At 40.9% G+C, this 24,363-nt stretch overlaps 2 protein-coding genes across 3 annotated transcripts; both read right to left on the minus strand.

The window, feature by feature from the left end:
• Positions 1-3,583: 3,583 nt before the first annotated feature.
• LOC131434968 (ubiquitin carboxyl-terminal hydrolase 36) lies at positions 3,584-21,483 on the minus strand. Of its 2 annotated transcripts, XM_058602348.1 has the most exons (5): positions 8,929-9,204; positions 8,490-8,864; positions 8,006-8,251; positions 6,200-7,937; positions 3,584-6,128 (listed from the first exon to the last, which is right to left on the minus strand). In XM_058602348.1, exons 2-5 carry the CDS (start codon positions 8,749-8,751, stop codon positions 5,195-5,197), a joined length of 3,180 nt encoding a protein of 1,059 aa, XP_058458331.1. In that variant the 5' UTR covers positions 8,752-8,864; positions 8,929-9,204; the 3' UTR covers positions 3,584-5,194. The 2 variants fall into 2 exon arrangements, with proteins under 2 accessions (XP_058458331.1, XP_058458330.1); XM_058602347.1 differs by lacking the exons at positions 8,490-8,864; positions 8,929-9,204 and adding an exon at positions 20,436-21,483.
• LOC131434967 (uncharacterized protein K02A2.6-like) lies at positions 13,798-19,087 on the minus strand. Its single transcript, XM_058602346.1, has one exon. The coding sequence runs from the start codon at positions 18,607-18,609 to the stop codon at positions 14,143-14,145; it is 4,467 nt and encodes a 1,488-aa protein (XP_058458329.1). The 5' UTR covers positions 18,610-19,087; the 3' UTR covers positions 13,798-14,142.
• Positions 21,484-24,363: the final 2,880 nt, after the last annotated feature.

The following is a 24,363-nucleotide window of genomic DNA, read 5'->3' on the forward strand; positions in this document are numbered from 1 at the left end:
TTCGTCCAAAATATACCTTTATTTCAGCGAATTTCATGCAGGATACAGATTTATGCATATTGCCAAAACTATATACATAATTGTGCCTACTTCTCATCCTCCAACGCAATACAAAATCGAACCCGTTTTGTTACAATATTTACTTGCTCCTTGTCTGCCGCCACTTAATTTCGGGTGAAAATTACCAACACAATAAAAAATAATCTAGATGAGCAACGTTGAGAAAAATAAATGGTTACCTTCCAACATCGCTAAAAAGTTAAATATATTATCAACGTAATCCAATTTTTTTTTGCTTTGTCTGTTTACAGACGGCTGAAACCGTTAACGGTCCATCTAGCCAAATCCAATAATTTATTGTGACGATTCATTTTCAAATATTATGATGAAATCAGGCATCCCTGCAAGCAGCTGATCGGTGTTGACAAACGAGGGGATACCAACTAGTAAAAAAACATTCAAATAACACAAGAGGTGTACCGATAGTAAATAGTTCGCGCAGTACAATATAGGTGGAACTAGTGCATCACGAAAAATTATTTGTATAAGAATTTACTCATACTGTCATGTCTGTTAGTCTGTGGCTACACTACCGGAAAATAATAAGGAATGGGACACATATTCGTTTATGGAATAACTTTTTTGGAAAAACCAAAACGTATTTAGAAAAAATTCATTAGAAATGAGCCTAGATCTATTGATGAAAGTGGCGATTTCCAGTAACCTAGAAGGATTGACCGAATCAAAAAATAATACATGTAATAGGAAACTAAAGCAAATGTCACTTTTTGTAATAAATGGTGTACATAGAGGTAAAGGACGAATATTCACTGATGCGTCAAAATACAACGATGTGTGCGGAATAGGAGTATTCATAGAAAATACCAAACAGCGATTCTACTATCGCCTGATTAACGAAGTCAGTATTACTTCGGCTGAAATTATAGCCATCAAGACAGGGACTACTTTAATCGAAAGTCTACATTTAAATAACTTCGTCATATTTACAGATTCCCGGTCAGCTTGTCTCATGCTAGAAAGTGCTTTTGAAGCCAAGCGTGGTGACGAAACATTGATCGAAATACTTGCAATCTGCTCGAAACGGAATATATCCATACAGTGGATCCCAAGTTATGTCGAAATATATGGAAACGAGGTAGCGGATCAACTTGCTAAAGCAGCACACACATGCGACAGAGTTTAGATAACAAAATCCTTTTGACGGATGCATTTGTGTACTTTAAACAAAACATAATGAAAAGTAGTAACGAATGGTATAAATCTTATTCGGAAGAAAAGGGCAAAACCTTCTATGAAATACAAAATACTTTCTCTACTAAACCTTGGTATATCAAGAAACAAATACGTGGTAGTGACATCAGACTCATCAACCGCTTAATGGCTGGTCACGATTATTCGAACTACTGGCTAGCACGAATGAAAATTATAACAGATCCTGACTGCGAGATCTGTGGAGAAGCAGAAACTGCGGAACACGTAATACTGCATTGTACTAAATATAACATAAGCAGGATGAATTACAACTTCGATAATAAATTTAGAACATTAAAAACAAATGACATGAACATATACCTTATGATCAAAAAAGAACCGGAATTTTTATTTTAAAATTCCCGCGCTTGTCCAATCGGTAAACTTTTATTTTCTCAACGTTGGCAACACTTTTATACACATTCTGTCAATTTTTGACGCATATCGTACGATTAGTTTTTGTTTGGCGTCTATACAAAGAAGTTGAAAAATCAAATCAAATTTTGTGTTGCAAATGGATTTAAGTGTTCCGAAACGTTGAAAATATTAGAAAAGACCTTTGGTGAATCGTTTCTAGAAAAAACACAGGCATACGAGTGGTATAAACGCTTCAAAGGTGGTCGTACAAACTTGGATCATGATGAGATCCCTGGCCGCTCAACAACATCTGTTACTGAAGAAAACATTGAATCGGTGAAGCAAATCGTGTTGCAAAATCGTTCTGTACCGATTAGAGAGATTGCTGTGTTGTTGGGCATCTCTTATGGATCAGCCGAACACATTTTAACTGATGTTTTGGGTTTGAAACGCGTCGCTTCTCGGCTGGTGCCAAAAAAGCTGAATTTCATTCAAAAACAGCGTCGTGTTGATGTGGCCAAAGAGATGATTTCCAACGCAGATAGTGACCCCACATTCATCGAATGCATCATAACTGGTGATGAGGTGTGGATCTATGAATATGACGTCGAAACCGCACAACAATCGACCGAATGGCGCTTCGAAGGCGAGCCGTTGTTCTAAATTTTCATCCATTATAAAAATCGCCATACGAAAATTTTTCAACTTCTTTGTATAGACGCCAAACAAAAACTAATCGTACGATATGCGTCAAAATTTGACAGAATGTGTATAAAAGTGTTGCCAACGTTGAGAGAATAAAAGTTTACCGATTGAACAAGCGCGGGAATTTTAAAATGAAAATTCCGGTTCTTTTTCGCCTGTATTTCAGTTATTTATTATTGAATTCAAGATCTTTTTTATACATTTTCTTCATACTTTTGAGAAAAGATACGGATAAAATTATTCGTCACGGTTTCGAAGGAATTCTCAAATTTTTCCTGTAACACGGCTCATTAGGCGGCGCACACCTTCTTCGTCCATCGTTTTAGCTATCTTATTCCACCAGGTCGTCATCTGATTGATGTCTTTGACAACCTTTCCCTTTGCCTTGACTCTCCTCTTCATGATTGTCCAGTATTTCTCAATAGGGCTGAACTGGGGGCAGTTGGGTGGGTTAAGTTTTTCGGAACAAACTGGACCCCTTTCTCTGCATACTATTCTAGAACGACTTTGCCAAATCTAGCCAAAACATTACGGGATGGTCGTGGGATCGAATGAACGGCAAAATTCGTTTTTGGAGACACTCTTTTTGGTATAGTTCCGATGTCATTGTCTTATTTGTAACGAAAACTTTCGTTTTTTTTTGCCACAGCTGCAAATGCCCTGCCAAATCATAAATTTTCTTGCAAATTTGTCGACAGAAACAAATTTAAATTTGGCTGGAACATCCCTCCGAGCCGTTGCCAAGTAAAATTTTTGACCTGGGATTTGCCCGAAGTAAGTCTTGACATAGTCCATTAGCAGACACCCGTCGAACTTGGTCAGCACCTGGTCATATAGTTTCCGAGCACGAATTTTGACCAAACTATTGTTTTTTTTTATTGTCCGATTTAGCTGTCTGCTAGCTAGATACGACTTCCCGGAGTCGCGTTCTCACGGTTCTATGGGCAGCATCGAATTTTCTGGCCAAATCACGATCCGACAGATTAGGATTCCTCTTAATCGTCTTCAAAATCTTACCACGCAGTTTCCGGTCGACAGTTCCACTCCGACGATTGGCTTGAGGCTTCCGAATAGTCGTCAATGTTTCCTTATACCGTTTGATAACGCGCCATACGGTATTTCTGGGCAATTTCAACTGTTTAGCTAGACTAGATGCAGACCACAATGGACACACAAACAACTTGAACAGCCCTCAACAGTAATAAGGATTTCGAAATACTAAACACCAAATCCATCCGGACGAGTTCAATTAATTATGATAATTAACTTATGGTTTATTCATCAACTTACGCAATTACATTCAATCGGCCTGGTTTGTTTTTTTTTTCGGCAAATTCAACTTTTTTCTTCTCAATCTAATGCATCATTTTTTTTTCACTTCCAGCTATAATAATCGTTACAGATATATAATTTATTAGGTAGCCTATTTACAGTAACTAGGAGTTTTTTTTTGTTGTCTCTCATCTGTTCCATCCGAGAAAGCTTCATTCTAGTTTTTTTTCTTCTCAAATTGTCAACATCATATCCAATAAGAACATGGTTCTTTCCCGCAATCGATTTAGTTTCCATCTTTGTTCATATCAATTTTCTTGTTTTGATTGTTTCCGACTGTCACTGTCAATATATGTATCTACTACGGTATATAAAACTACGTTGCTTTTTTATTTTAGATAACATTTCCGTACCAGTTAACCAGTAAGTCTTTTAGAAAAAAAAATAATAAAAGTTGTCGGAGCCCGTACTCATCGCTCTTACCGGCAATCGAGGGAGAGAGAGAGAGAAGAAATATAAACAAGTACAAAAAGGGCGGGTTACTTCAACGGGGTTAAGGAACACTGTTTATTTTTCATTCTCACCACAAAGACCAAAGGCTAGTTTGATCCTCATCAAATGGATCAACCCTGTGTGCTGTGGAAGATTCGTGTCAGTGTAGGGAATTTTTGGGACTCTGTTACCGTGATAAATGGAAACCAAACAGAAATTTCTCCGCGGCCAATCAATAGGAATGGGACTCTCGGGTAAAAATTTTTGACTAATCATTCCTACGGTTAAACACGGGTTAGTAAGAGATAATGCGGTATCGTAGTAATAATTGCTAGTATTTTAGTCTATTCTCTATGCAACTGAACGGTGGCAGTTGGCAGGTATAAATGTTTTTTTTTTTCTCTCTCGTTTTGTAGTTTTCACTTACTACTGCAGAAAAAAAACCTGGTCTCGTTTTCTTTTTTTGGGAGGTATTTTCAATTTTTGCCCCCATCCACAAATGTTTGGAGTTATTCCTCTATTTACAAGAGCTCAAGATTTTAGCATGATCCATCAAAATTTCGATTTGGTAAAGCCTAGTACTAAAAGTGCTATCAGAGTTATCAACTATTTACAGGTGCACCACAAAACGTTTCTTCTGATTTTAAACGGCTGACGTTATAGCCTGACAGCGCGCACGTATCTATAAAAAAGAAATTGTATAAAATGCTTTCGTCTGGTGGATTTTCTATACGTTGGAAAATTCGGGAACAAAAATCATTGCATTTTCTGTTAATAACAAGAAAAAAAAATCTTACGCGTTTATTCCCTTTTGAAGGTTCGCTTTCGCTTAGCTACACATTTATACAACAAAACATCAGCAGTTCCTGGGGGGGAAGGGCAGGGGAGCGAAGGGGAACTATGACTATTATAAAAAATAAGTGTAATTTGTTTCGTTTAAAAAAAACTGAACTTTTCTCGATCACAACTTTGTATCCCGGGGTTTCCTATTTTCGTGTCAGTGGACATTAACGTACAATTTTATCTTTAGTCTAATGAGGCTGTGTCCTCATACCACCGCAGCAGTTTCCTCCTTTTAGCCGGTGCCGACGGTTGCCTATCGATTGCGGAAACCATTGCCGCCACCGCCGCCATTGTCACGCTGATAATGATGATGATGATGATGTGACTTATTATAAAACCCATGGCGACCGTTACCCCCATTGCGAAACCCCTGGTAGTTGTTGTTCCGACTGTGGTTCCCATTCTGATACCCATGGTGATATCCTTTGTGATTTCGGTTCTGAAAATGCAACTGTCCGCCACTGTATTTTCCACCACCACCAAATCCATTGTTGTGTTGGTTGCCACCCCACTTGTTCCGATTGGGACCGCCGCCGCCGCCGCCGCCGTTGTTCGTCTGATGGTCCTGATAGCTCTGAAAGGGATTTGGCATTTGGATATCGCGCTGCTGCTGGTCGTGAAAATAGAAATGTGGTTTGACTTTCTTCGTTCGACCGCGATCCATTTCCGTTTCGAGATCATCGTCCCGCTGGCGTTTCAGTTCTTCGCGCCGTTCGTTCTGCAGTTCCCGGTCCATGTTAGTTTGCTGACCGTTCCAGCTACGGACCGGTGCACCGTAACCTCGGTGAGAGTACTTTTGCAGGTGGTTTACAACGTCGCTGGTTCTGTTGTAATTGCCGTTGTAACCGTTGAACTGACGGCTACCGTAGCCATTCGTTTGGTAACCGGTTGCCAGTGGACCACCACCGTGACCATTGTTGACGTGATTGTGATTGGCGTAGCTTGACGGAGAGGAACTACCGGACGTGGAGGGTGATGCATTTTTGCTACTGTTCGCACTTCCGCTACTGCTACTGCTGCTGCTGTTGTTGTTGTTGTTGCAGACTTGAATTGTGTTATCACTCACCTTCCACAGGCCGGTTTTCGTTTTGATTACCGGTGGTGATTTCGGTGAGCATGAGGATTCTTCTTCCAGCAGTTCCGGGATCTTCTTGCCGTTCGGTCCACGCCGAATTAGCGAGTGAGATCTGGAAATACAACAATAAGGGTGCGATTATTCGACTTTCGAGTGTCCAGGGTGATTCTGGGTGGTACTTACTGTTCCGGATCGTCGTTATAATCGTATTCCTGTTTAAGACTTCCACCGACGTTGCGACGTTTGAGTGGCTTCTCGCCGAAGATGTTGCCGCCGCCGCCATCGTCGTCACCATCATCATCATCATCGTCATCGGCATCGTAAGGAACTAAACTGATCGCTTTGCTGTTGCTAGTGTGGCCATTTGCCGTGCCAATTTTGCTTCCAGTTCCACCGGTCGAGTATGACGAGGTTGAGGTAGCAACACCGGTCGAACACGTTCCTTCGGTGGTTCTAGACATCTCTTCAACGGTACTCTTCGTAGCTGTGGGACTATTGCAAAGTTTAGGCATCGATAGCAGGGTAGAGGAAGAAGCGGAAGCGGAAGGAAGCATAGAAGAACAGGATGGGGATGCTGTGGAAGAAGACTTTAAGCTACCGTTGGTGCTACTACTGACACCATTGATCGTGCCGAATTTGGACTTGCTGCCATTGGACGAGATTTGAGTAAGGGAATTCTTCGTGGCGGTTTTACTGCTCGAAGGACTGTGGGTTAGAGTGTTGAAACCGCCGGCTTTGACTGGTGATGGACTCGACAGTGACGATGTGGTTGACGAGACGGGAGAAAGTCTGGACGTGGATGAGATCATCAGTTCGCCTTCATCCTCGTCCATTGCTCGATAGGCGGCACCGTTCAGTTCGTTGGTAAACTTTCTAGTTCTATCCGACGACATCTGCTGCGGTAACAATGGCCCAATGAAACCGGGTCGGTTTTCCGACTTGTTGCTGGTATTACCGCTGTTACCAAGAACTCTGAGAGGTGACGAACTGGAGAACGACGTTCCCCCATTTTGGGTGATTCCCAGCGGTCCACTAGTTCCCACTTTTCCGTGAGAATGTGTTCCCGATGCGTTGACATATGTCGCCAACGTGGCAGTACTGCTAGCAGTGGCTTTGTTGATGCCATTTTGAACACTTTCCAGTTCGTAGAATATGATGTACGCATTTGTGCTGGTCACGTTCTGTATGGAGGTTGGTCTGACAGAACTGTCATCGAACACATAGTAGTTACCGCTTTCCGTGCTTCCGATGGCAGTGTAGTGACCGCAGTGCTGCGTATTACCCAAATGGGTAACCATCGAGACCAGTTTGTAGGTGAGTCTTCCGCTGGAAGCTGCCGACTTCGATGAATAGGGCGTCAAGTCAAGCTCTCTTCTCAGCTCCACATGCTTGTTGATTTTCCCGCCCAGCATCGAGAAACGCTTCAGCTGAATGCAGAGCACGAACGGTGCTCGTTCCAGCGAAAACTGCTTGGTCGCAGCCACCCGTTTCTTGCATGATTCACACTTGTACTGCATTTCCTCCAGTCGTTCACGTGCAAAGTAACCACCGAGTGCTTCCTCGATCGAGCTGGCCTTTCTGATGTCCAGCAGTAAGTCTTCGAAGTGCTGGAAGGTAGTGGAGATATGCTGACAGGACAAACATTTCACCTCGGAGCGTAGGTAACCGCCGAGAATTTGATTTAACGGTGTCGTCTCTTTGCTGTACTGTTCCAAATCTTTGGCGTTCTTCGACCGTGCCAGGTAGCTTTTCTCCATCGCTTCCATCAAATAGCGCAGAAACTCGTGTGCATCTTCCTGACGCCCCGGAACCAGATGTTTGCAGACCAACCGAAGTTTCGAGTAGACCAGATACGGTTTGATTGCACCTTGATTGCTCTGTGAGGCCAGCAGCGTTTTGGCCATTGCACAAATGATACACCCTACACGAAGGGAGGAACAGTAAGTAAACAGGGTTAGTTCGAAGTTGTCATACATTTTACCGACTTACCATTACTGTCGTCACACCGTTCGCGATGGGCACCGTCCGACACGAGCCAGTTGGCGATAGCCGGCACGTGGAACAAAGCTTGCAGGGTCGAGTTCAGGTAGCAAGTGTTACCAACATTGATCATACCGGCACCGGTCAACCATTTGCGACCGTTTGCCTTCCATCCAAGCTGTACATTCTCCCTGGGAAAGAGCACCCGTTTCGGTGTTGGCAGGTGGTCTTTTCCATTGCCCGAGGAGTTTCCATCTGTAGAATTAAGAAACACAAAAAAGAAATCAGTGATCTGTAGAGTAGTAAGCGTTCGACGTAAAACCAGAGATAATTTTCAAACGGGCGAAGGAATTCGACAGAGCGTCCATTTGATGAGCAATTTTTGAGTTTGTTTTTTCATAAATATTCACACCGGGAATGACAGTTTCAGTAACAAAATACACTACAATCCCATGCCTACTTGGATTTCACTGTCAGCATGACTTTGACATACCACTGCCGACGGAGGATACCGTCTCTGGAACGCTTCCATTCATTGCGGGTGTGATAGCAGAGAAACGTTGTCTCCAAAGGGCCACCGAAAACCTTTCGATAGGTTGAATAAACATTAACAAGTGGCATCTAATATAACTCCAAACATACACCAAGAAACCCATCACAAAAGGCAACAATTGTGAGGCGGGTTTTTTCGTCGGCACCGAAGGAACGTGCCGAAAGCGTTGACGACGAGTTACACGAGAGAAACCCTTTGCCATCGTTGCCGCCACGGAACAGGTCGATCATAGCAAAGCGTAATTAAGCGGCTGTCACTTGGAAAAATTAAAATCACTTTACTAAAAATGTCCAACCATTCCGCAGTTTGAAAAACCTGAAATAAACATCAATGTTCTATTTCATAGCCCTAATAATATTATGAAGTGAAAACAAATTACTTTTTAAATGTCACTATCGAGCACACGAGGTTATGATCGAATCATCGAACCGTTTGCTATTTCCTTCTAATTTCCCTGACAGACAGTACTTGCTAGAGGAACAGGAAGCACAGCACAGCACGCAGTAAGCGGGGCTTGGATTTATTTTTGTCGTGGTCCTACTCTCACAGACACTATGGTGACAGAGTGGACACTGCCGGCGTGTTTTTTTTTAAGGGGATCCCTTTGTTGAAACTGGGTCACAACATTGTTGTTGTTGTTTTTGTATCACACATCTGCGTTTGTCAAGGAAGAGATGACACAAACTTGTCAAGAACCGAAACAGTTACGATTCGAAAACGACCAGTTGTAGTTTGTCGTGATTAGCCGGCCTGAAAGAATGAAACCTTTCAATCGCAAACGCAGTTTTCCTCTACATACACTCTCATTATTACACCGGGGAGCAGCGATGCCAGATAGTAGTAGTGTCATTTCCGTAGATTGGAATTTTTCTCGGAAACGCTCACGGTGAAAAGCTTTTCTTTTTTTTTCTCGCCAGACAAAACATGTTTCCGTAGTTCTCCGATGGTACATTTTAATTTCCGTAGATTTCCGTAGAAAAAATCCAATTCCCGTAGATTTTATCTACGGATCCGTAGATCCGTAGAAAATGTTCGAATCCGTAGATCTACGGAGATTTCCGTAGATCTGACTTCGCTGCCGGGGAGCTTGTCAAAGTTGCTCTCCCTGAGTTTCAATTTCCTATTGGATCGGGAATGACACATACAAGAGTAGTGAAATTCTAACTACAAATTCTGATGTGTGTGGATGTGTGGGTTCTATTGATTAGTGTCGGATTATTTCACGAGAGTGATAACAAGTCATGTTGTTAGTCCGTAAAAAACATTATTCACAATGACAACTTTTGTTTTGACATTGCAATTCATAGCCGAGCTTTGTTCCATCATCTTGTACTTTGGTAGGAAAGCAGCGCGTTTTTTCCAGCTAACCGATTCGGCACGGCGCGGTACAAAAAATGTGTTCACGTCAAGTCATCCGTCCGCCACTTCACATTCGTTGCAAATGTTGTAAAATACGTATTCACTCATCACCTGCCCGCTTGCCCAGCAGCACGTAACCAAAATCCACGGAGACAACACCAATACGAACGCAAAGTCACACTGGGATTTTAGTAATTTTTATGGTGTCATATTTAATGAATATATACTATTATTTTTCTCATCATGAATCCGAATTGGTGATTCAGGCAGGGTGGGCCAATTTTAATTTTTCGATTTGCGAGTTTTAAATTCCCGGTTTTAGCAATAGGTTCAAATCACCACCTTTGAGTTTTCTTTAAATATTCGAGCTTGAAACAGATATTCCATGTCCAAAAAAAGAACATTAAAATAGACCCACTAGTTGAGGATTGACGTATTTTTCGGGTGTCTCGATGTATAAATAGGCAATAGTCATTATTATTAATTCATATAAGAAAATTAAAAAAACCTTTTCGTAGTCATCTAGGTGTTTGTTTTGAGCGCACATGACTTTTTTTGCTTTTCTCATATAGAAAGGTTATGCAATCACTGTGAAAACCGACTTTTGAACCAAGGCCTGGAGGGCCGAGTGTCATATACCATTCGACTCAGTTCGTCGAGTAGGCAAAATGTTTGTGTGTGTATGTGTGTATGAAACTTTTTCTGCACTAACGTTTCTCGGAGATGGCTGAACCGATTTTCACAAATTTGATTCAAATGAAAAGTCTTGTGGTCCCATACAAAATTTCTGAATATTATTTCCGACTTCCGGTTCCGGAGTTATGGGGTAAAATGCGCAAAAAAATTAAAATATTTGTTCTGACTTTTCTCATAGATGGCGCGACTGATTTTCACAAACTTAGGTTCTGTGGTCTCATACGTAATTCCTGAATTTCATCCGGATCCGATGGGTAAAGTGTGTTAAAAATTTTATACCATCACTTACAAGGGCGAAAAACCGTAATAAATTTTCTAATTCGACAACTCTTGTTTTGACCAATTGATAGTTTTTATCAGTAGACGGTCAAACACACCGATTTCGGTTATTCTTTTAAAAAGAATTTAAGGAAATTATTTTGAAGAATACCATAGTAATATGTGATAATATGATTGAAATGAGAAAGGCATCATTACGCCACTAGGTGGATTAGAAGAGGTTTTTTTTGGTATACATGTGGTTAAAAATCAGGGTTTGGATGAATGAAGCAGTGAAGATGAGTATACATGCTTCACGGCGTATGATATTCATGAATATACCTGCTTTATGAATCATGTCGCTTTTGAGGAAGCATGAGCTTTATTGAATTGGCTGTCCATGCACGAGAATAGAACTTACTATTGTTTGTTTGTGACAAGAACGACATTGAGGACCACGAGAGAGCAAACTATATTCACGGCTTCTGTGCTTCATGAAGACTCTAATACCAGCACACTATACCATCTGTGCATATGAGGAATATATTTGCTTCCACTAGCCTTTTTTTGTGGTTCTTTTTGGCTGGAAAGGCGTCCTCTTTGTGAGCAGTGGAATTATTCGTTCACAATGCAATGGAAACTATGTATTCATTCATCGGTGAATGAATATTCCAAACCCTGTTAAAAATAAATCAACAAGGAACAATTCCTAAAATGGATGCTTGCCACTCTGGAAAACCAACATTAATCTATGCCTTCAATTCCGAAGCATTTGGTAGAGCTTTTTTTCGCTCCTTCGGGAAAATTCCTGTTCGATGGGAAAAATACAAACGACATGATGGCACAGCGAACCAAACACAATATCGTCACTGCCAAGGCTTCGGCCATGGTACAAACAATTGTCATATGGACACATACTGTTCAAATTGTAGTAATTCGCCTGCAAACACATCTGTTCAATGAAAGATACCCCCAGATGAATTGTCATGTTGCTTCCTGATTGTAATGGAAACCGTAAAACCGATTATTATCGATATCCTCATCCAATGAAATTTAAGGCATTTTTACGATTTCAATGCGTTGATGAGTAAATAAATCGAATGATAGCTGTAAAAAACGCACAAGATATCGACATTTTTTCCCTTATAGGATTCCAAATACTGAGCATCTTACGTGAAGTAATAAAAAAATTATCAGAGTACGAGTTCTTCATGATGAACTCTTCGCTGGTTTTTAGCCCGTTTTATTTCCTAACCTAATTTATCTTCTATGAGAAATCCATCTACAATTCATCTGATTCTAGCAGATCAATCTATCATTTGTAGTGCCAAGATTTCAAATTAAGAAATGATTCATTCAATTAGTTATATATTCAACCACCTTAAAACTAATCGGCTAGGATACAGATCTCACATCGAAAGCAATGTAAACTCTGAAATTGTTTTGGAAAATATCGATACAGCCATACATTATTCAAATTATTACATTATTCAAGTTAGGAGTCTATCAGTTCCAAAAACTGAAACTAAATTTAATTTTTCTTCAACAACAGTTGAGAACCTTTAAAAGAAAAATAAACATAGATTCACTGAACAAATCAAATCATTGAATACATTTTTCTAAGATTCTGCACTGGTCCTCAGAAACCCGATTCAGCTCTCAAAGGAGGAAATCAACTACTTCCTGCAAACGGCGGATAAAATCAAAATCGACAACTTTTCCAATTTTGTGAGTCCTGTTGAAATCTCGCACAAATAAGAGCATTACACAAGTATTGTCTCAAGATGACATTACTGAGACAAATCATGATGAAATAAGGACAACCATTAGCAAACTTGAAAACAAAGACTCCTGAGATTTAAAAAAAATTTCCCGATGTTACCTTGAGAGTTTGCCAACAATTTTGCAAGTGTGTTGAACACTTATTCTAAAACTGACTAAAAACCCAACAGAATCATCCAAATTATCCTAATTTTTCTAGATAAGCTTTTATTGTACTGTTATTGAACTAAGACAACTAAGAAAGTTCTGATGCTTTCTGATTGATTTAAAACTGCTGTTAAACCCTTAAAAATCGTTGGACGAGAGACATGTGGTGTTGGCCCAATTTCCAATGGATTGTTTAACATAGAACCTGTATGGAACAATAAATTGTGTCAACACTTTGACTGAAGATTTCGCTCAAACGCAATATTTGGTGTCGTCTCCTACTTTTAACTTGTTGAATAAAAAGATCATGATGCTAACAATTGTTACTCTTATTTGAGCTAGTATTATTTTTTTGACCGGTTTTTCAATAAAATTCCCGTTTTTTTTCCCGGTGAAACAAAATTCCCAACTTTTCTCCGGTCACTTGCCACCCTGTGGTTGGTTTCATTTGATTTTTATGTGCAACACATCATTCAAGGGTTAATACAAATAAAAATGTGGTCAGATTTAGAACACTTACAGCTCAGTCAGTATATATGTAATTATGAGTATATAATTTCATCAACTGGTTGGAAATATTTCTACGTATTGATTTGAATGTTAATAGCCATATATTTTGCAATTATGTATCATTGAAATGTTGAATAATAGCTAACAGTGTCCAATTTTGTCTACTAAAAAACTCCAGCATGCCGGACTTCCTTACCGTAGAGACGACGATTTTGAAGGTCTCTGATTGGTCAATTGATGCAAAAGCAAAGCTGTTGGAAGAACTCGAATCTATAAATATAAGCGAAATTATAGCTAACGTTGCTAGGCAGCAAGACAGAAAGCGCTATAAAACGATTTGAAGCGTTAGTTGGTATGCTTTGATCTTGTATCATGCGTGTTCGGATGAAATTTCATGTTCGCGTTTCGCGAGAATTTTGAGTGCTTAAGATTAATTTCCAAGTTATATAACATGAACTCGATTAATGAGAAAAAGGTAATCGCTTCCAGTGGCGTCTCGTGACAAAATTGACTAGTTGTGCACTGCTTATGTGATATGATAGCAGATGTAACAGTTCGTTGTAAGTGAAAACTAAAGATTGAGGAATGTGTTGTGGGTGTGTTCGGAGGTGACCGATAATGAACATAACACGACCCAAACATTAAAACTAACTTTATTAATAGACGCACAGTTAGAGGTAAAAACGCGTGTTCCTTATTCTACTACATATCACATTCTGATTCTGACACATAGACCGGATGCTGGTCGGTGCATCAACTGAGTGACAGTCGGGCTGCCACCAGTGAGCCCAGCAATTACTATTGGGTTGTAGGGATGGTCACGTCTCCAACATCTCCCCTTCTAATACAGCTGATAGGGATCGAACCATTGCGGAGCTCTTCGTACACGCGAAGAGCGGCGAGGAACCTGTACAGCTGAGTCGGCTTCATTAGCAGACTGAAATTCTGATGTTGAACTTGGCGTTGTCGAAGATGACGAAGACGATGCTGACAACGAAGACTCCGATGACAATGTGGGCCTTCTCAACAAGGTATTCGGTACTGACGACTGTCTCGAACTAGAGCAGCTTGGAATGGGTGCTACTGGTGTTGAATGTGCTAATGGATCTGGTGTGCAACGAGCCGGAAGGTTCCAAGCATCGAGTAGAATGCTGAGAGGAAGTTTCGTTCTATCTGTCAATGCTGGTACTCTGCGACTCTCAGAATCAGTACGATCTCGAAGCTGATTAATGTGGGACCGAATAAGCTTACCATTCTCGAGCCGAACGTTGTACATTGCACGACCTACACGTTCCAAAACTGTTCCAGAAACCCAGTGCCATTGGTTCTTGACGAATACTTTTGCATACACCGTATCCTTAACGATGAATTGTCGCTTTAAGGGATGAGTTTCACTCGATTGTTCCAAATGTACACTATCGGATGGTGGACGGAGCAGATCCAAACTAGTACGAATCGGACGACCGAACAAAACTTCTGCTGGTGATTTGCCGTCTGGAGAAGAAAAACAAGGTGTACTCCGGTAAGTCTGAAGAAATGTACTGAGAGCATCACACATTGTCGCTCTCCCCTCCTTAATCTTTTTAATCGATCGTTTAAACGTATCCACGAATCGCTCGGCTTGACCGTTCGATTGAGGGTGGAACGGTGCTGTTGTAAGATGCTCGATGCCGTTGTTCGTACAGTACGATTGAAACTCTGCACTGGTGAATTGGGATCCATTATCACTCACCAGTGTCTCTGGCATTCCCAAGCGAGCGAACAGATCTCTGAGGATTTTCACTGTGGCGGCTGTAGTGATACTTCTCGTCTGCACAATTTCAGGCCATTTTGAAAAAGAGTCTACGACAACCAGGTAGTAATCCCCGTCGATCGGTCCAGCATAATCAAGGTGAACGCGCTGCCACGGTTTTGTTGATTTAGGCCATGACAACGGCGCTGGCTTCGGCGGTGTTTTCGCAGCCATCGCACATTGACGGCAGGTTTTGACGAAATCAACAATGTCGCTGTCGAGAGTTGGCCAATAAACATAAGACCTGGCAATCGTCTTCATTCGCTGAATTCCAGGGTGGCCACGATGAAGTTGATGAAGACTACGCTTGCGATGGGGCGATGGTATAACCAGTCGATCGCCGAATAGTATGCAGCCTTGTACCGTGGCAAGGGATTCACGTCGAGCATAAAACCGTCTGAGTTCTGCATCGGTAACGGTCTTAGGCCACCCATCAAGGAGGTAACGATAAACTGCCTTGGTAATAGGATCGGACTGTGTAGACTGTTGTACGATCCTAAAACTTAAAGGAAGAATGGTTAATGCATCTTGTGTAACTGACCTTAAGTCATTTTCCAGAGAGACCGAAGCAATCACATAATCTTCCTCAGGCCTGACGTGCTGGCTGATCAGACGGGAAAGTATGTCAGCATTGCCGAATTTCGCTGTCGGGACGTGCTCGATGGTGAACTCATAAAGCAACAGCGTAAGAGCCCAACGTTGTAATCGGTTCGATGTGTAAACAGGAATCCCTTTTCTTGAACCGAATATTCTCAGCAACGGCGCGTGATCTGTCTGAAGATGAAAACGACGACCAAACAGCATTTTATGAAACTTGGTCACCGCAAAAATTATCGCAAGTCCTTCACAATCGGGCTGACTGTAGTTTTTCTCTGCCGCTGTTAATGCTCTGGAAGCGTGGTATACAACTTTGAGAGTGCCGTCCGGAAATTTGTGTGACAAAGTAGCACCAACACCAATAGACGACGCATCTGCCGACACCACTATATCAAGTGCAGGGTTGTAGTGTGTCAACAGTAGGTCAGATTTCAGCAACTCCTTAAATTTGTTGAATGCCGCCTGGCATTCTGCTGTCCACTTGAATTTCGCATCCGCTTTGAGCAGCTCATCAAGAGGATACCGCAGACAGCGCATACGAGGAACAAATTTTCCGTAGTAATTTATTGCTCCAAGGAAGGACCGAACACCAGATACATCAGTGGGCGGTGGCATTTCGTTAATGGCCTGAACTTTTGCTGGATCCGGACGAAGGCCATTGCGGTCAAGTAGATGACCTACATATTTGATTTGAGGCTGAGCGAAGATGCACTTTTCCACTCGGATGGTAAATCCAAACTCGCTGATTCTTTGAAACACTGCGCGAAGGTTTTCCCAGTGTGTCTCAGTAGTGACACCACCAACGACGACGTCATCCAAATAACCACACGTATGAGGAAGACCTGCCAGCATTGTATCGATAAGTTGCTGGAAAGCTCCCGGTGCTGTTTTGACTCCCGGTGGCAGACGATTGTACCGGTAGAGTCCACGATGGGTGTTGATGGTTAATAAATCACGACTACTTTCGTCAACCTCTACTTGCAGGAACGCATCCGACAGGTCGATTCGGCTAAATACAGTACAATTAGCCAACTTGTTGAAAATCTCCTCCGGTAGCGGTAACGGGTACTGATGCGGTTGCAGTGCATTGTTGAGACCTGTAGAGTAATCTCCGCAAATGCGAATGGACCCGTTCGTTTTTCTGACAACGACGATGGGTGCTGCCCAGTCCGAAAAGTCTACCGGTGTGATGATTTTTGCTCGTTCCAGTCGGTCAAGTTCGTTGTCAACCGTGCTGTGTACTGCATAAGCCACTGGACGTTTCGGACGAAAAACTGGAGTTGCATCTGGTTTCCGTTCCAATTTCACTTTTGTTTTCGTGCACAACCCTAACTCGTTTCTAAATACACTCGGGTATGCCGCTTTGAGTGACTGCAAAGTGATAGCAGGAACACTGACGTTGTTGCAGTACATGCTAATGGGTAATGAAAAGAGGCCGAATGCTTCCATCAAATCGATTCCGAAAAGATAAAGCGGGTTTTCGACCACGTAAAACTGACAGTGATGTTGTTCACCGTTGAAAGAAACTAGACAGCTGAACTTAAACAAAAACTGCAATCGGTCGCCTGACGCTGTTGAGGCTAGCTCATTTACTGGTGAAGTGGGTGGTTTACCTATTTTCTCCCACAAGCGTTTCGATACGATGCTAACGTCAGACTCCGTGTCCAACTGTAGTCGCACCTTCACACCATTCAGTACAATTTTAACAAAACGGCGCTTTTGATCGACGGTATTTATACGGAGATTTACGGTTTTTGTATTTAACGATCCTGGGTGCTTTCTGTTTCGGCTGGTCTTGAAATTTCGCTTGGCAGAGGAACAATATCCCTCGCGATGTCCGATGTTGCCGCAGTCCTTGCATTTGTGGCTCCGATGAGTGCAGTCTCGAACGAAGTGCATTCCCCCGCAGTACCAGCAGGGTGTAGAGGGTATTTGTTTGCTCTTGTCTGGTCCGGCTGACTCCACTGGTGGCTTATGTTGACGTTTTGAAAACTGCTGTTTTCGCTTGATGAAATTCACTGATGACGTTGATGCTGATGACTCGATCATTGCCGTGTCCCGATTCAGGCACAACAATCGCTGACAATCTTCCGAAAGATGCTCTAGTGTGACGTCATCACGTTCTTCGATTTTCGCCAGCAGCCGCGTTCGTATTTCGCCGTCTCCCTCTGACTTTAATCCGCAAACAAACATTAAGCATTTAAACTGCTCTTCGGACAGCTTGCTCAGCTCGAATTCAACACAAGTCTTGTTGATTCGACAAGCGTACGTAACATAATCATCGGTCGGTTGTTTGGTTACATGTAGACACCGATACCGTTTACTGATGACAGACTCAGCAGTGCCGAAAAGAATTTTCAGCTTTTCCACTGTATCGCTGAATTTGTAATCTTTTGGCGATTTCGGCAAGATGTAACTCACGTAACGTTCGTGTTCTGCTGATCCTAGTTTCCGCATGAGCAAGCGGACTTTCGCTTCATCGTCCAACCGTGCGGCATCTTGCTCGAACAAATCGTCGTATCTGCCATACCATGCAGCGAAGGTTATGTTTCCGTCCGGATCGTAGCGAAACTCTTTGATGTTGTTTGCCAGCGAGTCGAGAATCATTTCAGGGTTTGGAGGGACCTGAACATTGATCGATGATATCACACTCCGGAAGAAATCTTGCTGCTGCTGCTTTAGCTGTTGTTGCTGCTGCTGCATGAATAGCTGCTGCTGCTGCATAAGCTGCTGAAAGAGCTGGTAGGAGGTTTCTGTGGAAGATGAGCTCGTATTTGCTGATTGTTGCGATGATGGTGGACCGTTGAAAAATGGAGCTGGATGACGCAGATGGTTTTGCTGCATTCCCGGGTGCTGTGGACCGTCAGGTAAGCCGGTTCCCGGTTGCTGATGCTCCGGATTGAGGTTAGATTCCGCCATGCTTCTCGTTTTCTCGTGGGTGATGAAGATTGGCTTCTGATCGCCAATTTAACTTAAATCCTCGTCGCCACTGTTGTGGGTGTGTTCGGAGGTGACCGATAATGAACATAACACGACCCAAACATTAAAACTAACTTTATTAATAGAGGTAAAAACGCGTGTTCCTTATTCTACTACATATCACATTCTGATTCTGACACATAGACCGGATGCTGGTCGGTGCATCAACTGAGTGACAGTCGGGCTGCCACCAGTGAGCCCAGCAATTACTATTGGGTTGTAGGGATGGTCACGTCTCCAACAGAATGGAAATTCGCTTGTGTTTTCAATACAATGAGATAACGATATACTTTCGAATGGGATTTTTTATTCAACAAACAAATTTTAAAGCTGAGCTGAGTAATTCTTTCTCTGTGCAGTAACTCATGTGCACGGAAAAGACACTAACACAGCGACAACAGATACTTGAAATTTTATGTCTGATGTATATGAAATGCTTGTAAATATACGCAATTTCGGTGCGATCCAATCTGCTTTCATCAATAAATAAAGATTACAAAAGAATAATTGAATTTGGTTGGGGTTGGGGACGCAGTTCATTCCTTCAATTCGATTTTGCAGTGCACACGAAGACGAGACGCCACTGATAACTGCCATCGGAAATATGATCATGAATTTATACCATTTATTAAAAATCTGAAAAATTTGGTATCAGCAAATTTCCATACAGCTTTTGTACGCAGTTCACGTAGTGTTCACTCTAGTGTGCAAAAAATTACGGTGGGATTTATTCTGTGCACCGTTCGCAGTGAGAGTTTTGCTTCTAACTTGGACAAAATACACCGAAAAGTGAACAACGACGGAGATAGTTTTACAAATCAGCCTTTTTAAGGGCTATAAATGCTTACAAAAGAGCCACACGAACTATTCAACTAAAAAATTATGAAATTCGGAAGTGAACAAACAAACAGTTTAGTGAATCGTTCGCAGTGCGAGCTTTACACCAAACGAGTGCAAATAAAACCTTCACTCAGCTGCTTTCCTTTTGAGCAAAATGCATTATGTGTATTGGTTTGAATGCGTTTTGGTAAATTCAGGATATGCAAGTGATGTCATGTTCTATTGTTCATTACATCTGCATTAAGTTAGAGGAACGTCTCTGACATTACCCACCCGCCTTTTGTATCCATGAAAATAAAAATTTTGCTATCGAAACACAATAAAATGTCTTGAAACCCATGGATCTTGTTGTGTTTTTTTTTGCTATTATATAAAAAAAAATTAAAGCCATTTTAATCTACCTAGTGTTGTAATAATACATTTTATCCTTATTTTGAAGGAAAATCGATTTCAGATGATGTGTTAACCTACAAGTTTTGACATTTTGGCAAAAAAAAATCATTAGGAGAACTAGAGGCCTAAAATACACACCAAAAGCTTGCAAAAAAATTGATATTATATATGAAATGCGTGTGATTGCACCTTAAAGTTATGAAAAGGTCCAACAGGAATCTTTTGCGTGGTCGATGTAGCATATTTTAGATTGTCATTATGATATCAGTTTTAACCAACACTGAATCTAGAAAGCAAAAAAAAAAACTTTCAGATACATTTGTTCTAGAAGTCTTGACCTACATTAAATTCATTTTGTCACACAGTGCGCTTCGAAGGGTGTTTGTACACATATTAATCGTACGTCATCGGAAAAATCGAATTTACCAATACCAGAACGAAAAGAAAAATGCGAACGGGGGAAAGTGGACACACGCTGCGGTCTGTTTTTGTACCGTGCGGAATCGCCGAACACTGCATGGATGGATACTTACTCTGATAATTACAGCCACCGCCGCTGATGGGCCCGTTGCTGGAGGTGTCAGTGGTGGTCATTTTGGCCGTCATCGTCGAGTGGGTACCGCCATTCATCAGCAGCCCGTTGGTGTTGGTGGTGCTTTCGTTACTGGTTCCTGGTCCACCAACACTACCAGATTCGTTGATGCCATTGCTGCTGGCGGTGGTTTTCAGTACGATGTACTTCGATTTGAGATTGTTCAGCTCGCTGCTGTAGTTTGACACTTCCTCGTACCGGACGGGACGAAGCTGGTTACGTCTGATGGCAGCGGTTAGGGTGTTCTCGATACGGTCGAGTCCCTCATCGTCCGGTTCTAGAAATCCAGAACTACTGCTCGACGAACCAAACAAGGATGTCGGTGACTGACCGCTTATGCCGCTACCAGATGTCGAACTTATTCCACCGATACCGCTACTTGATGAGGTAGACGAGTTCAATGAGTCGCGGAGTGCCGCACTCACCAACGATGTCGAATCACAAACCATTTGCACGGGCATGTAAAAGCCGTGTAGCCGTAAATCGAAAACCGTCACGCACACCCGTCAACAGCTTCCACTTTTAAAACAATATTTTCAACACTTTTTTTTTATTATTATTGTGCGTATTAAAAAAGTAAAAAAGAAAAAAACAATTCCCGCCCGACCGTAATTGAGAAACAAGACTTAGTATCGAAGAAGGCCAAGGTACTTTTTCTTCTTTCCGCTTGCACAAGTACGCACACAGGCACAGAAGATTGCCTTTTGCTAGGTCTGCCAAAATGGAACCGCAGTAAAATCGAGCCAGACGAGTCGATTCACTAATTTTCCAATCGAATTTTAGCCATCAAATTTCACTTCCCAGCTACCAATTCCATCGTGAATTTGCTGGGCGGTATCACGGGCACACTTTGCACATATTTTGAGTTGGAAAATGTAAATATTTACCATTGAAAATTGAATAAATTTCACCCGAATAATTTACTTTATGTCGACGGGCACGGAAACACTAGCGGGATCGAAAACGCACATGTGTATTCATTTTTACTGAGCTTGTGACATTACTGAAAGACAGCGAGAGTCGAGAGAGTTCCATTCGAAGTGAAAGACGCTCGAACGTGAGTTACTGTCAATTGAGATTTGGAACGTCAGATTGATTGCACGCTTTTTTGTAGCTACTCAGTGGAACAAATCATTTTCTACCCAAAAATAGGTAGAATATTATTAAATTGGTTGATACGCACGCTCCTTGAACATAACTCATGGTTTGAGTGATTGATTTTTCGTGGAAATTCATAAATTAGAACAATATGTCAAAATATGAGTGTATATTTAAGTAAAATTTACTCAGGCTATGAGTTCTCTCGCATTTATTCATACATTAGAGTAAGCGTTTAGCCACAGACTAACAGACAGGACACTCAAATTAGATTCTGTAAACCATATAAACGGTCATTTCGAATATTCCTTTAGTTGGGACAGTACTCGGATATGTCATGATGGCGCCACGTTAGCATATCAAATACATCCTGTCTGTCATCTAGACTGTGTTTATTTTTTTCATTAACCAACAGAGTTGCCATTCATACAGAATTACCTGTAATGTATTGATTTGTATATCTCCATGCGAATTTCATGCAGGATACAGATTAATTACATATTGCCAAAACTATATACAGAATTGTGCCTACTTCTCATCCTACAACGCAATACAAAATCGAACCCGTTTTGTTACAGTATTTACTTGCTTCTGGTCTTAATTTCGGATGGAAATTACCAACACAATCAAAAATAGTCTAGATGTACAACGTTGAGTAAAATAAATGTTTACTTTCCAACATCGCTAAAAAAGTTAAATATATTATCAACGTACTCCAATAATTTATTGTGACGATTCATTATCAAATATTTTGATGAAATCAGGCAACCCTGTAAGCAGCTGATCGGTGTTGACAAACGAGGGGAAACCTACTAGTAAAAAACCTTTTACGTAACACAAGGGGTGTACCGATAGTAAATAGTTCGCGCAGTACAATATAGGTGGAACTAGTGCATCACAGAAAATGATTTTTATAACAATTTACTCATACTGTCATGTCTGTTAGTCTGTGGTTTAGCTTTTAAACATTTGAGAGAAAAAAATACTGCTTGCAGTTCAGAGCGTTTTCATTCTCGGAATATTCTTATCGAAATAAAATGCAAGAATACGTCGTTTCACATTGCCGTTTCTAGATCCGGTTTTGAAAACATGAATCAACGACAATCATCGATGTTTAGTAGTTTCAGTTATGCTTAGTGAAAAGCCCAACATAAGGATATCAAAATAATTCAATTTTGACTCCAACCCGTTCAAAAGGAAACGGTTTTGAATCACTATTTTGCGCATTCAAAAAAGAAAAGAATAACTTCGTATATGAAAATAACGAAGAAAAGTTATTTTCATTTTGAGAGCAAGGAACTCAAATTTTAAGTTGAACTTACTCAAATTTTGAACAAAATATAATTTTTTTATTTTGAGTAAAAATTACTCAAGTTTTGACAATTTCGTCCCTTAACTCAAAAATGAATAGATAGGTGGTAACTCAAGTTTAGAGTACGTGCACTTTTTATGAGTTTGAGTGGTGTGTCACTCAGTTGAGTGACGAGATCGGATAAAAGTGTCACTGACTTCAAGTGATAACCATTGCACAATTACTCGTTTTTTGAGTAGACGTAGCATTTGTAAAATTGGGCAGCTGACTTTTTGCATCGGAAGCTTACGATTGCGTTTCGAATAAGATTGAAACTATGTTTTGCTACAGTGAAAGAGGGAAGAAAGTGGCAAAACAAGAAGCACGACGGTAGCCGATGCTCTATACACGGTTTGAAAAATGTATTCATTGATGTGGATCATATGACCCATTTCCGACAAAATTATTATCAACTATTGGGTGGTTTATTGCCCGGTTTTGTATGAGGAAACGAACCGAGAATGAATAGAAAATTATCAAATTCCAAATAATACAGAAAACAAACAGGATGTATTTTCGGATGGCTTAGAAATAGCGAAACGAATGAAAGTTATAAGAAAAATTCATTGGAATATTGCTAAAAGTGGTTTAATTATTAAGGCCAACTCTTCTTTGGAGGAATTAGTAAACTTCTGAAACAAGAAGTAAGCATATCAAATCATAACCAAAAATAAAATAATGTTAGAATTTATTCAAACTGGACGAGAAGGAAAACTATGTAGTTGTTCTGATGATTTTTAAAACCCCGTTCTTTCGCTTCCTAAAATCACTTAAGAGTTTTTCAGCCACCTATGAATTTTATTTGATACATTTATTTACTATTTTTCTATTTTTCACCTGGAGCTGTTAGCGGAATATATTCAACAGTTGCACTATTTATGTACCATTTAATTCCACTATTTCACTGTCACGTTATTACACTTTCACAAAGTCACTATACTTTAATGAAGCATAACAAACGTTACAATACAGATACGCGTATTTCGGAATGTTATTTACATCCTTCTTCAGTGTATCGGTTTTATAAGTTTGTTTAGACATTATAACTCATTTTAAAACCGATACATTTATTTATTTAGTTGTCCAGCAATACAGTATTGTACTCCGTTTTAATTGCCAAAAAGCGTCCTTCTTTTGACAGCTCGAATTGAAGTTGAAAGCGGGTATTTGTAATTTTCATAAACGAGAATTTTTCTCTAACCGTGTAGCTCGCTATCGCCCGCTTGTGAAAAACTTTGGTAGCCGGCAGAAGCCTGGCAAAATTCTGGCAGTTGTCGAAATTTGCACGTCCTGTCCTCGATATCTTTGCACATTATCAGATACGAGTGAATTCCGAATCGGCAAGAAATTTTCATTCGGAATTCCATGTGGAAATCATAATGAATTCCGAATAAATTCCAACTCCAGTGCAACAACCGAT

The sequence above is a fragment of the Malaya genurostris genome, chromosome 3 (genome assembly GCF_030247185.1).
Source record: "Malaya genurostris strain Urasoe2022 chromosome 3, Malgen_1.1, whole genome shotgun sequence".
Lineage (NCBI taxonomy): Eukaryota > Metazoa > Arthropoda > Insecta > Diptera > Culicidae > Malaya > Malaya genurostris.